This window comes from Pangasianodon hypophthalmus, chromosome 26 (genome assembly GCF_027358585.1).
Source record: "Pangasianodon hypophthalmus isolate fPanHyp1 chromosome 26, fPanHyp1.pri, whole genome shotgun sequence".
Lineage (NCBI taxonomy): Eukaryota > Metazoa > Chordata > Actinopteri > Siluriformes > Pangasiidae > Pangasianodon > Pangasianodon hypophthalmus.
The window spans coordinates 5,399,183-5,413,303 of record NC_069735.1 but is presented as its reverse complement, the minus strand read 5'-3'; the positions used below and the strand labels follow the sequence as shown (position 1 = coordinate 5,413,303).

Below are 14,121 nucleotides of genomic sequence, written 5' to 3'. Positions count from 1 at the left end.
TTAAACATAATTTCTGTATGGTTGATTCAAGCATTGTTTATTCTAAAGATCTAAAGTTTTGAAGAAAAAAATTGAAAAGATTCTTAAAGACTTAATAATGCAGAAAAAATCCTCATTGTAATATTCTATTACTAGGTTTTTTTTAAATCATGAGATCTTTGAGGTTCCAAAATGCCTGACATTTAGAACACTGTTAAGAAATGTAATCTAATATAAAATGGGAATAAATCAGTATATTCACTTCAGAAACTAAAAGCTTATGTTGATATCGTTTCAGCTTTGTAGTTTGGTCATGGTTCTTGCATTAGAAAATTACTTAGCCTGTCATAAAACCTCTGGAAAAGGTCCAGAACTAGGTATGCCAATCTACACTTATTCTAGGTTTGCACTGGTGATATTTGACCAAATAAGACAGTCTGGCTGACAATTTGAATAAATAATTATTTTAAATACAGCTCAGATTGACAAAAAATTGTCAGATGTCACTGCATATCATTTATTCACAAGATTTTCTTGCGTAATGCATCATTATTGTTCTGACTGATGGAGACAATGGCCTATTTACTCAAATTTAAAGATGGTTCAAATAATATAGCATGATTTAATAGTATATGGATTTCAATAATTCAGTAAAATTTAAAAAGAAACATTTTATATTTACCCAAACTGTATGACCAGCTTTATCATACTAGTGACACTGTTTGTAGGGTACTAGTACATAGGCACTTTATAACACATTCATAAGCATTGTGTAAACCTTTTAAAAACCAATGCTTCCGAATTTCAAGACCTAAACATTTGTCAAGAAATTTATATGTCCAGACAAGAGCTAATTGCAAATTGATTTTTTCTTTCTTAATTATAAAACCTCCTATGTAGATTTTTATTTGCTTTTTATTTTGTAAGCATTATTGTGTTTAATTTATCCCTTTTATTTACATAATTACTCCTAATCACTTTAAGCTGCACTTTAATCTATAAAGTGCAGAACAGTACAGAAAAAAATATACTTTGGTTCTCTGTACTAAAGTGTTAGTTTCACAGCATTTTGCTTTGATTTTATGGTCAAAACACACTTGAGGCCAAAAAAAAAACAGTAACAGTAAAATACACAGGGAGGAGACGGTAGGTGAGTGTGAGTAAGCAACATGTGTTAGGGACAGAACACACTACAGGCATGATCTTTCTCAAGAATTGCAGTTAACTAAATTTGCCAGTTAAGTTAATGCTGGATTCAAAATCATGTATTTGTTGAATTGTACACAAGGGGATTGGCATTATCATGACCTTATCCTTCCTCCGGAGCTTCTTCTGGCAAGTCTAAATAGCTTTGTGATGTGTATCCACAAAAGCAGATTCTTTCATGGATAAAATAGCATATAAAATATCTGAGAAGCGATTGAATAATAATAAATACTCTACCATGGTGCTCCTTTCTGAATCATGGCAGCAGTAGTCATGGCCTTAAGCCCCAGCAAACATTAAGCAGGAAGCTTCTTTCATTCTGTCTATTCTAACATATCTTAAGAAAAGCAAATAGCTCTGAATTAATGGAGAGCCTAATATATATTTATTTAATACAATATCAATTAAATTGGGTAAACATTATTTAGATTAGGTAGGCATTTGCAAATGATTCCCTACAGTGTCTTCAGCACCTGGTATATGGTGGTAACACTGGCATGAGAACCTGCTGTATAGCACTCAAATCTCAAAGCATACTCACGAATTACATTGCAATAAAAGTGATCTGTATTTCTATTTGACCTTTAAATAAAGTGAATATCTTAAAACTGCTGATAATATTTTTATTATATTTATGGCAATGGCATGACACTGTCATGACAGAGTTATGTAAATTGTCTTTGGTTTTTGACATGTGACATTATGTCAGATGTACACTGACCTATCAGGTCAGCTGTCATGATTAAGGGGCTCAAACATGTTCCAGCATGACAACTACCCTGTGCACAAAGTGAGGTCCATGAAAACATGGTTCGCCAAGACTGGAGTGGAAGATCTCGAGTGGCCTGCACAGAGCCCTGACAACATCAGTGCCTGAATGGACATATCTCCACAGCCATTCTCCAAAATCTAGTAGAAAGCCTTCCCAGAATAGTGAAGGTTATTATAAAAGTGTTGGGGGTCTGATTCTGGAGTGAGATGTTCAAAAATCACATATGAGTGTGATGATCAAGTTGGCTGTATAGTGTATGTATGTAGATTAATATTAGTTTCTTGTATGCCTATAAACACCACACCAACTAAAGTCTTACTGAATGAAAATTTGACATATCCTAAAAAGATATACAAGTTGAAATTTAATAATGTAATATGTAGATTGTCATATGTAGAATTTGTTTATGTGATAAATATTTAAATATTCCAAGAAATACATGGATAATATTGGTGGGTAATATTGATATATTACTATGTAAACACACTTGAAGAGTTTAAATTACCTACCTGTATGGACGCTTTGTGTATCTACAATACTTTAAAAACTTTTCCACAAACAATTCACCCCTTTCCCAGATGTTTGGGGAAACTGCTTGGTTGCCATGGAGGAATTAAACTGCTTGGTTGCCATGGAGTTTGACCAAAACTCCTCCCTTCAGGCTGATGAATTGCTAAGATATAAAGGTTTGTCTGCCAGGTTTGGACAAGGATATGCTTTGATTAGTTACTAGACAAAAACTTAAAATGGGGTTAGGGGTAAGTGGATAATGTGCTTAAATTACCCTTGATTTATGTACTTGCTATTTAATTATGACTTTAAACTGGGAATTGCAATTTTTTGTGTTAATCTTTTACAAATTTTGTGCAGACAGGAAATGATAAGTACATGCTGGCTGCAAGTTCAGAAGAAGGGGAAAAAAAGAAGAAAAAGAGGAAGGACATAAATGAACTTAAGAAAGAAGTGGATCTAGTAAGAATTGCACTTTTTTGTATTTTTTACAGTTCATAGAATATAAATATTATACTGAAAACAATACATTAAAATATTTTTATATATAAAAATATTATTATTATTATTATTAGATATAATTGCGCTTATATTTTTGTATCAAAAATGGAATGATAAATGTTTGATGAATGTTTATTGCTTGACTAATGTTTAAATCATATTTACCCTTGCAGGATGATCACAAGTTATCCTTAGATGAGCTGCACCATAAATATGGCACTGACATTAACAGAGTGAGTAGAAGATCTCTTGGAAGAGAAAATTAATCACTGAAAAAAGTTGTTTAAACTCATCTAAAATCTTCATGTTTTAATGACCAGTTAATTTTTTTAGACAATTTCTAAAATTCAGAATTTTGATGCTGTTATTTTACAAGTGTACAGTTAAAAGGTTGTATGGAAGGAAATTGCTATGTGTAGTGGTATTAAACATAGTTATTCTGAGTCTCGTCCGCTGGTCAATTTTTAGAGTTGTAAATTGCTGAAATTATCCAATTAATTATTTTTCATAAATCACATTTCATAAATCCAGTAAATGTTAGAAAAAATGAAAATCCATTTACAAATCTAAGTTATACAGATGTCTTGAGAGACCATGACATTAAATAATAAATCATGAAATAATTTAATGAAGCCAGAAAAGACTAATTTGAAGTCCTGAAATTTGCAATGTGTCTATTTTTTCTCCCCGTTTTCAGTTTGCTATTTATAGTTTTCAATCAATCTCAGTCAGCTGTGCCCATGTTTCGGTTCTGGTTCATTTGTGTAATTCTGACCAAACAGACAGTTCTTTTTAAGTATATGTATTTCATAGTTTATCATAAGAACCAATGTGCCATATGAAATTTCGTTGTTGAGAGAAATTTGGTAAGTTGTGAGATTGTAGGAAAATTTGTGAGTTAGAATGCTGCAAGAATTCTTGAGACATTTTTCCATATATGGATAGCCTTCTGTGAGCATTTTTGTAAGCTGCATCTATTAGTAGCCATGTAATCTACTGTTGCCCTGCAACTAGTTTAAAATAAATAGTGACTTGAGCCAAAACAGCCTTTTTACAATGGTGAAACCCTGCACCTATAATATCCTTGTTAGAAGCATGAAGTTTTAATATAGTTGCCTAAGGCAAATAACAAAATAACAACTTACAGTACACTTGTATTAAACTCAGACTCCCCATCCACAGGGCAGGAGGGCTCACTGCACAGTTTAATAATGATGAAAATAATAGAGTTTATGGCAATTCACATTGCACAAACTGTACTGGTGGCCGCTGGTGGCCCAACACATTAAGAAGATATGTTGGTTTTCCTTTCATTTTTCACTGTAATAAAACATAATATAGTGATGCTACAAGTATTTGACAATGCTATATTTTGCAAAATATTTTTTATCCCACTGAATTTAAAAAGAAAGTTAATCGGTTCTGTTGTCTTAAAACTAATAACTAAAAACACTAATTAATAACTTATTTCCAATTTTATTTTTTCCTACTTTTGAAGGGTTTGTCTGGTTCTCGAGCAAAGGAGATCCTTGAACGTGATGGACCCAATGTTCTGACGCCTCCTCCCACCACCCCAGAATGGGTCAAATTCTGCAAACAGCTCTTTGGTGGATTCTGTACACTACTGTGGATTGGAGCATTTCTTTGTTTCTTGGCTTTTGCAATTCAGATAACTACTGAGAATGAGCCAGAAAATGATAATGTAAGATTAATGTTAATTTTATTTATTTTATATAACTCATTGATATTTTTTTTCTAAACATATTAATGAAGGAAATAATAAGATTTACTTTTTTTATAGTTGTACTTGGGTATTGTGCTGGCCACAGTGGTGCTGATTACTGGATGCTTTTCATACTACCAAGAAGCTAAGAGCTCAAAGATCATGGACTCTTTCAAGAATCTTGTTCCCCATGTAAAATACAATAAAGCTATACAAAGGAATATAAGATGTCTGCATCTCTGCCTTAATTTAACTGCATTTTTCTTATATAGCAAGCTCTGGTTATTCGTGATGGTGAGAGAAAAAGCATTAATGCTGAAGAGGTTGTTGTTGGCGACTTGGTGGAAATCAAAGGTGGTGATAGAATTCCTGCCGATCTGCGCATTATTGCTGCTCATGGATGCAAGGTAAGACAACAGTTCTTCCAAATAGATCAAAAGAACACATACATTTTAAAGGAAATTAAGACCATTTATTTCGACTTGGGTAGCACATTGCCCAGGGTCCAGGATCCCAGGTTCCATCCCCATTCTCAGGTTATTTTCTGTGTTTTTGCGCATGTTCTCCCCATGTTCATGTGGGTTTCCTCTTGGTTCCTCTTGTTTTAGTCCCTATCTGCTTGTGAAAGACAATATCTAAAAGTTAACCTTTGGGGTAAAAAAAAAACCCTGGAAGAAGACAAGGTCTGAACTAGTAGAAATCAAAATAACAAAAAAGTGACAAAATAATACTGCTTATATTTGTTTACAATGAATTGTATCAATTGTCTTTTATGAATATATTTGCATGTTTTATGAAATAGCTGTCTTTTGCAATCAATTACCACCATACTACCAGAGCCACAAAGATCACTCGTACTCAAATACATGTTTTACTAACAAGAATATAGCAGGATAAATAAAGCAAAAACATTAAGTATGCACAGGAGTGTGTGCCACTGTACTTATCCCATGTACCATAAATAGTTACCATAATAGTATTTTGGGAAGGATAACTTAAAACCTAGCTGAGCAGAGAAAGAATGACATCTATACTTATGCCCTTGCAGGTGGACAATTCCTCTCTTACTGGAGAATCTGAGCCGCAAACTCGTACTCCTGACTTCTCAAATGAAAATCCTCTAGAGACAAGGAATATTGTGTTCTTTTCCACAAATTGCCTGGAAGGTACAAATGTACATTTGAACTATAAAATAAGCTCTTTACAAAACAAAAGATAATTAATAAAATGTACATTTAATTAAAAATATATATTCTTTCTCAGGTACAGCCAAAGGTATCGTCATCAACACTGGTGATCACACAGTTATGGGTCGTATTGCTATTCTTGCCTCAAGTCTTGAGGGTGGAAAGACACCCATTGCCATAGAGATTGAACACTTTATCCACATTATTACTGGTGTGGCTGTTTTCCTGGGCGTGTCCTTCTTCATCTTGTCCCTAATTCTTGGATATGGGTGGCTTGAAGCTGTCATCTTCCTTATTGGAATCATTGTTGCCAATGTGCCTGAGGGTCTGCTTGCAACAGTAACTGTAAGTACTGTACCTATAAATCTCCATGATAGTTCTACATTAAACTTATTGAATCAAAGTTAATATAATCATTTTTATGAATTAAAATCAATAACCTTTTTTAATTTTAATCAAGAACCAAGAAAGTGGTCAATAGTACTTATATTTTTTTTAAAAAATAATAATTTAAATATTTGTTCTTATAGGTGTGTTTAACTCTAACTGCTAAACGTATGGCAAAGAAGAACTGTCTAGTAAAGAATCTTGAAGCTGTAGAAACTCTTGGCTCCACCTCCACTATTTGCTCAGACAAAACAGGAACTCTGACTCAGAACCGTATGACCGTGGCACATATGTGGTTTGACAATCAAATTCATGAAGCCGATACCACAGAGGACCAAAGTGGAACCTCTTTTGACAGAAGCTCTCCCACTTGGTCTGCCCTGGCTCGTGTAGCTGGCCTCTGCAACCGTGCAGTCTTCCTTGGTGATCAGAGTAAAGTTCCAATACTTAAGGTCTGTATAATTATTAAAGGTTTTTGGTCATTTTTTAATGTTCTCTGATCTACTACTTTTCTAAGCAATTTTTGTTCCCTTTTCTCACACTTTTTTATAACTACTTATGCATATATTAGCTATACCATTGATAGGTTTGCAATCTATTAAAGGTTATTTGTCATCATGCAAGGAACAAGAATGCTGAAATAAGAAAACCATCTCCTTATCTTACAGAGAGATACAGCTGGTGATGCATCAGAGTCTGCCTTGTTAAAGTGTATTGAGCTCTGCTGTGGCTCAGTGAAGGAAATGAGAGACAAGTATCCAAAGCTTGCTGAGATCCCCTTCAACTCCACCAACAAATACCAGGTGTTTAGATTTAACCTTAAAATAACTTTTTATGTGATTATTTGATGATCATTGTTAACCCTAACAGAAGTTTAACTGTCATACATAAGCTCTCAGTCCACAAAAACCCCAACTCTTCAGAGACTGAGCACATATTAGTAATGAAAGGAGCCCCTGAGAGCATTCTGTACAGGTGCTCGACCATTATGATTCAGGGGAAAGAGCAACCCTTGGATGAAGAGATGAAAGATGCTTTCCAACATGCCTATGTGAAGCTTGGGAGCCTTGGAGAAAGGGTATTAGGTGAGAAAGTCTAATTGAATACTCAGATGCAAAATGGACAATTAGATATTTTGAGAGTAGTTGACTTATGTTTTATACACTGTGCTATTCTTTACATTCTAGGTTTCTGCCATTTCAGTCTCCCTGATGATCAGTTCCCTGAGGGCTTTGCATTTGACACAGAGGATGTAAACTTCACTACTGAGAATCTGTGCTTTCTTGGCCTCATGTCAATGATTGATCCTCCCCGTGCAGCTGTACCTGATGCTGTAGCTAAGTGCAGGAGTGCTGGAATCAAGGTAAACTCTTTAGTTTATGCAGCAGTTCTATGAAGGACACGTTGTAAGAATGTAATTAGATCATCATTGTCTCATATTTAAATACTTACCTGTGCTTCCAGGTTATCATGGTTACAGGAGATCATCCAATTACTGCTAAAGCCATTGCTAAGGGTGTGGGTATCATCTCTGAAGGCAATGAGACTGTGGAAGACATCGCTGCTCGTCTGAACGTCCCTGTTGGAGACGTCAACCCCAGGTTACCTGGAATTTTTCATTTGCTCTAAGCAATGTGTATTATGAAATAGGCTATGCAGTGGTGCCTAAGCCAGACCTCTAGCATTCTGTAAAGGGTATGGTATGTTTCATCAACAGATATGGACAAGGACTGCATACTTTCATTGAAAGATGCAATTTGACTGACATGGCAGATAACCAAAGATAGACTTTTCATGTTGCCTGTTGCAAACACACATGATAACCTGTTTACTCACCACTAACTGCTTCAAACAAAACTTTTCAATAAATCAGCAGTTAAGGCTCTGGGCAACTGATTGGAAAGTTGTAAGTTCAAATACCAGTACTGCCAAGATGCCACTGTTGGGCCTTTGAGTAAGTCCCTTAACCACCTGTAAGCTGTTTTGGATGAAAGCTTCTGCCTAATGAATAAGAGATTAGAGATTAGAGAGCTTTATTATCATTCTAGCCCTGTACAAGTATACGGCAGAATAGAATTCTGCAAGGCCTTGGTGCAACATTCCAGAAAGTGACAACAGTGAACACGCCTGACAACATGTAATGCAAACTTAGGAAAAAGTTGCAGTGAACAATGGACAAGACAATAAATGGACACTGATCAAGGACTGTACAATGAGGAAAATACAATAAATACAACACAAGACATTAAATACAACACAACACACAACACAACATAATTACTGTAACAGTACAACATACAGTATACTAATTAGTATAGTGTAGTGTGGGTTGGTGTGTGGTGAGTAAGTTTTACCACCTGGATAGAAGTCCAAGATAGAAGAGTGTTAGAAATAATGTGACTCTAATGCTGTAACTGTATGACAGGTAATGCTGCTGTAGGCGGACAGTGCATAGTGACATTCCTGAGTATGTTTTTAAGAATGTGGTATAGTAATGAAAAAGAACAAGATAAGGAGATGAGATGCCTAGTGATTAAGGTGACTAGTGTGTGACCATGGGGGTTGTGCCTGTTCATTCCAAGGGAGATGGGAGGAAGGTAGTTTATTTTTGGGAGTCCTGACAGCATGTGGAAAGAAGCTGTTCTGGAGTCTGGTGATCTTAGCCTGCACAATTTGGTATCTTCTGCTGGATGGCAAAGGTACGAAAAGTTTATGGGAGGGATGGGAGGAGTCAGCCACTATTCTGATGGCTTTGCTGAGGCAGCATAGGGATGAGACCGGGTGAGGACAGTCTCAATGAGGCGTCTGCAAAATGTGGTAAGGATGGAGGGAGTAACGGAGGTGCTGCTGGGCTTTTTTGGCCAGGAGCATGGTTTTTTGAGGACAGGTTATCAGACATGTGCACTCCGAGAAACTTACAGGTTGACACTATCTCTACAGGAGAGCCATGGATCAGCAGTGATGAGTGGTGCACCCTGGTCTTCCTAAAGTCTACAATCATCCAAATTGTCTTGTCAACATAAAGAGACAGATTGTTGAGCTGACACTAGTGCAGTAGCTACTCAACCTCCGCTCTGTGTGCTGTCTCAGTGTTGCTGCTGATGAGTCACAATTGAGACTATTGTGTTAAACACAAACTTCAAACCTGATGATGCAGTTTGAGCTGTGCTTCACAATATAGTTACATGTCATCAGAGTGAACAGCAAAGGGCGAGCATGCAGCCCTGGGGTGTGTTGGTGCTCAGCGTGATGGTGCTGCATCCGGTGTTGCAGACGATCTGAACAGTCTGTGGTTGTTCTGTGCAAGTCCAGGATCCAATTGCAGTAGGAGGGAGTGAAGCCCAGCAGCTTCAGCTTTGTGACCACTTTCTGTAGAATCATTGTATTGAACACTGAGCTGAAGTCAATGAACAGCATTCTGGCATATGTTCCCTTCTTGTCAAGGTGGGACAGGACAAAGTGTAGGGCTGTAGATACAGCATTGTCGGTGGACCGGTTTAAGTGATAAATGTATATATTTACAGTGTAAAACATTTCTTAAACTCTTTAACCAGACTGATGTAAATCAACTTTGCAGACAGGCAAAGGCCTGTGTGGTCCATGGTGCAGAATTGAAGGAAATGACACCAGAGCAGCTGGACGATGTCTTGAAACACCACACTGAGATTGTATTTGCCAGAACATCTCCTCAGCAAAAACTGATTATTGTGGAAGGTTGCCAGAGACAAGTATGAACTATTTATATTAGTTTTACTAATACTTTTAATTTTTAGTTAATAAATATCTTTAACATTTAACATTATTTACTGACAGGGTGCCATTGTGGCTGTGACTGGTGATGGTGTTAATGATTCTCCTGCCCTGAAGAAGGCTGACATTGGAGTAGCAATGGGTATTGCTGGATCTGACGTCTCCAAACAGGCTGCTGATATGATTCTCCTGGATGATAACTTTGCTTCCATTGTTACTGGAGTAGAAGAAGGTAAAAAAAAATGAATTGCATGTTTTTCAAGTTTGGTTTGAGTTAAGCCAAATAAGTAACACAAATATAATCCTCTCTTTAGGTCGTCTCATCTTTGACAACTTGAAAAAATCAATTGCTTACACCTTAACCAGTAACATTCCTGAGATTTCCCCCTTCCTCCTCTTCATTATTGCTGGCATTCCTCTCCCTCTTGGCACTGTCACTATACTTTGTATAGACTTGGGAACTGACATGGTAAGTTGTTGTTATTATTATTATTTGTAGTAGTAGTAGTAGTAGTAGTAGTACACACATGGGAGTCTATGGCAGCCCAGAGAACTCTTCATATGCTTTTTATGAAATTTAGCACAGTGATAGAGGACTTGATATAGAGCAAATTTGGACAGAAGTTTACAATAGAAACCACTACAACACAGTGACACAGAAACATGATTCCACTTTCCTATGATTCTTTGGGTCAAGCCAAGTTCAGACACCATGTGTTAATTTCCACCATATTTGATTTTCCGCCATTTTGAATTTTTTCCAAAACAGCTTCCAAAATGGCTCATAACATTTGAACTGTTCAACACCAAATCATGACTATCATGAAACTAAGAGAATTCGAGAAACAACTTTTTCTCTTAGTTTCCTGGAAGGTGCTGAATGATGTTGATGTAAATAATTTGAATTTGTCCAGTTATCACAAAATTTGTATCACAGCATTGTATCACAGACCAAGCCAAACAAAAGTTGTTTCTCGAATTTTTGATTTGCAGTGTTTTGTCCATAACTGACAAATAAATTTGATAACTATGCCATGAAACAGATGATTTGAAGGCATATCTCAGAAACGCTTTTTTGTGTCTACACCAAATTTATCACATGTTTTTAGCAACATGAATTAAGATAACAAATAAGCTTTGAGTTAATTTACAACTTAGGAGGACTACCAAAAACAGGAAGTGATGATGTGATGGCATGATATCTTGCCTTTAAATTCAGTATATGCCTTTGAGAACAAGTGGTGATGGGCTTCCTCCGTTGTTAAGTGTTGGCATCAGAAAGTGCTTGGCCCCCTTAATTGCTATTTATTATAGCTGCTGTAGCTATTATTATTATTATTATTATTATAATTATTATTATCATTATTATTATTTTCCCCTAAAACGAATCGTGGACACCAAACCGTAAGCCACAGACATTAAATTCCTTATTGTAATCCTGCTAATCAGGATTACAGAAGCTACCAATTAGCTTAATGATGGCACTATAGGGACTACATATAGGCACTATATATGTTCTTGAGAACTGTAAGTCTCTCAGAATTCTTTTTCCCTGGATTTCCTGGGTTCTCACAAATAAATTGAGCTAATCTGTTATTTTGGTATGATTCAGCTATGTGCTAACCTATAACCTAATTAATTAAAAAAACATGGCCAACATCTGTAACTGGATTTTTAATCATCACTGAATTACTTCAAAAACATGGCCGCCTTCATCCAATAAAGCTTTCATAATGCAGTTCACACAACTAGCATTGAGATATCATCACAAAACCTGATAAGTATTCATCTAAGGCTTCTGTATTGTTCTATGTTATTTGGCAAGAACTGGCCACTGGGGCCAGTGTTTTTTTTTTTTTTTTTTTTTTGCAAAGAGTGCTTGGATCCCACAGAACACTGCTTGCTGCTATTATTATTATTATTATTATTATTATTATTATTATTGTTGTTGTTGTTGTTGTTGTTGTTTGATTTGGGAAAGCCATGAAATTTTCTTGGCATTTACATTTCATTTCCTCTTTTTTTTAATGCAGGTGCCTGCTATTTCACTGGCATATGAAAGGGCTGAGAGTGACATCATGAAAAGACAGCCCAGAAACCCACAAAAAGACAAGCTAGTGAATGAAAGGCTAATCAGTATGGCTTATGGTCAGATTGGTAAGATGACTGAGATGCTGGATTTAATTTAATTAGGATATTAGTCATTCAGATCTGGATTACAGAAATGTTAATGGAATCCACATTATTTTCTATTTTTAGGAATGATGCAGGCAGCTGCAGGTTTCTTCACTTATTTTGTAATCTTAGCTGAGAATGGATTCCTGCCTTCATACTTGATAGGACTGCGTATTGACTGGGATGATAAATATTTTAATGACTTGGAGGACAGTTATGGCCAACAGTGGGTATGTCCTGCAAATGTGGGTCAAAATGGAGTAGAATACACAAGATGTTAAAACTTCCTATTCTGCATTGTTTTACTCATAAATGCATGTATGTTCTGTTTATTTTTTGCAGACTTTTGAGAGCAGAAAAATTGTAGAGTACACATGCCAGACAGCATTCTTTGTCAGTATTGTGATAGTGCAGTGGGCTGATTTGATCATCTGTAAGACCAGGATGAATTCCATTATACAGCAAAAAATGAAGTACGTAAATCACTTTCAAGCAGTTGTCATAGTTAAAGAGGAGTCAGATTTCATAATTACCAGAATTACCTGCCAAATTCTGATTATTTTCACAATCTTTCACCATCCTCACCATTTTCTTTCAGAAATAAAATCCTTATCTTTGGGCTTTTGGAGGAGACAGCTTTGGCTTCTTTTCTGTCATATTGTCCAGGCATGGATATTGCACTTAGAATGTATCCACTCAAGTAAGTTTGCCTAGCTTATAATTTGAAAGAAAAAAAAAGTAATGGTATACTAAAATTTCAACTTGATTACAAATCTATATACTGTGTGTGTGTATATATATATATATATATATATATATATATATATATATATATATATATATATACTGTGTGTATATATACAAATTTTACAAGTCGTAAGCATCAAAAACACTTGCACTGACACTCAGCTGTAGTGTAGCAGTGGCCATTTATAATGACTTATTATAACTATTGACCAATTTTTCCTTATAGACCATCATGGTGGTTATGTGCCTTACCATATGCCTTCCTCATCTTTATATATGATGAGACTAGAAGATACATCCTTAGACGGAACCCTGGAGGTAAGGACGGATGTATATGTTATGTTTATATTGTCCTATGAAAAGTTTAGTTACTGAGTTTATTAAGTGCCTTCAAAAATTAATCAAATCACTTCCAACCTGAAATATTTTGTCAGATCTATTGTACAAATAATACAATAGATATCAATGAGCATTTTATCGATTTAATAAAAAAAAAATATTTAAAGAAAGATTACATATAATTTCATCAATTAAGGAAAATGGAAAGTGCTAACAGATAACCGTTTTCCCTTTTTTTTAGGTTGGGTGGAAAAGGAAACATATTATTAAATAAAGAAGATTTGCTTGCTTCCACTTCCATGGACACACATTAATAATCCATAATAAATATAATATTAATGAATGTGATGCATTTAATTATTAATTGCATTAAAAGTATAATCATTAAAACAAAGCAAATTCCTTATTCAAGGTATGAAATAACTGTAAGTAATGGTATTCAACAGCCCAATAAAATCAAGTAATGCAATTTGTCTTGTGTTTCTTTATTGCGTTTACTTATTGCAACCACCAAACAACAAAACCACAAACTAAGCTTGTAGGTTCTTGATAAGCAATTGATCAATAAATGCATTACAATGCACATCACTTTCAGGTATGAGTGACTGTACAAAATTTTTAAAGTGATCAGTTTATGGCAGTAAAAGAATTTGTTGCAAACTAATTATAGTGATTATTACTTAAGGCACCGATGACGTAGTGAGTTTCGGTCACACATCACTTAAGGTGGGTGTATGAGTGTGTCAGATGACGCCTCCCTCCTTTTACCTCTGGGCACCAGCTAAGTGGCCACAGTGTAGCCCACCCTAATTTGGAACTCATTTGCAAGTTGGAGAACTCAGTTG

At 35.5% G+C, this 14,121-nt stretch overlaps 1 protein-coding gene across 1 annotated transcript; it reads left to right on the top strand.

Annotated features, from left to right (window-relative positions):
• The first annotated feature begins 2,611 nt into the window (after positions 1–2,611).
• Positions 2,612–13,745, top strand: LOC113537467 (sodium/potassium-transporting ATPase subunit alpha-1). Its single transcript, XM_026931938.3, has 22 exons — positions 2,612–2,715; positions 2,828–2,929; positions 3,142–3,201; positions 4,467–4,670; positions 4,770–4,883; positions 4,964–5,098; positions 5,740–5,857; positions 5,955–6,223; positions 6,409–6,717; positions 6,934–7,068; positions 7,158–7,350; positions 7,453–7,628; positions 7,730–7,866; positions 9,843–9,993; positions 10,079–10,247; positions 10,330–10,484; positions 12,049–12,172; positions 12,275–12,420; positions 12,533–12,663; positions 12,789–12,890; positions 13,164–13,255; positions 13,518–13,745. The coding sequence occupies exons 1-22, from the start codon at positions 2,704–2,706 to the stop codon at positions 13,544–13,546; spliced, it is 3,063 nt and encodes a 1,020-aa protein (XP_026787739.1). The 5' UTR covers positions 2,612–2,703; the 3' UTR covers positions 13,547–13,745.
• The last annotated feature ends 376 nt before the right edge of the window (positions 13,746–14,121 follow it).

Bases quoted from the DNA above. Each gene is read 5' to 3' on its own strand.
- LOC113537467 (XM_026931938.3), top strand. The intron at 5,858-5,954 runs GTACAAATGTAC...ATTCTTTCTCAG, and splicing joins TTCCACAAATTGCCTGGAAG to GTACAGCCAAAGGTATCGTC. The intron at 6,224-6,408 runs GTAAGTACTGTA...TTGTTCTTATAG, and splicing joins GTCTGCTTGCAACAGTAACT to GTGTGTTTAACTCTAACTGC.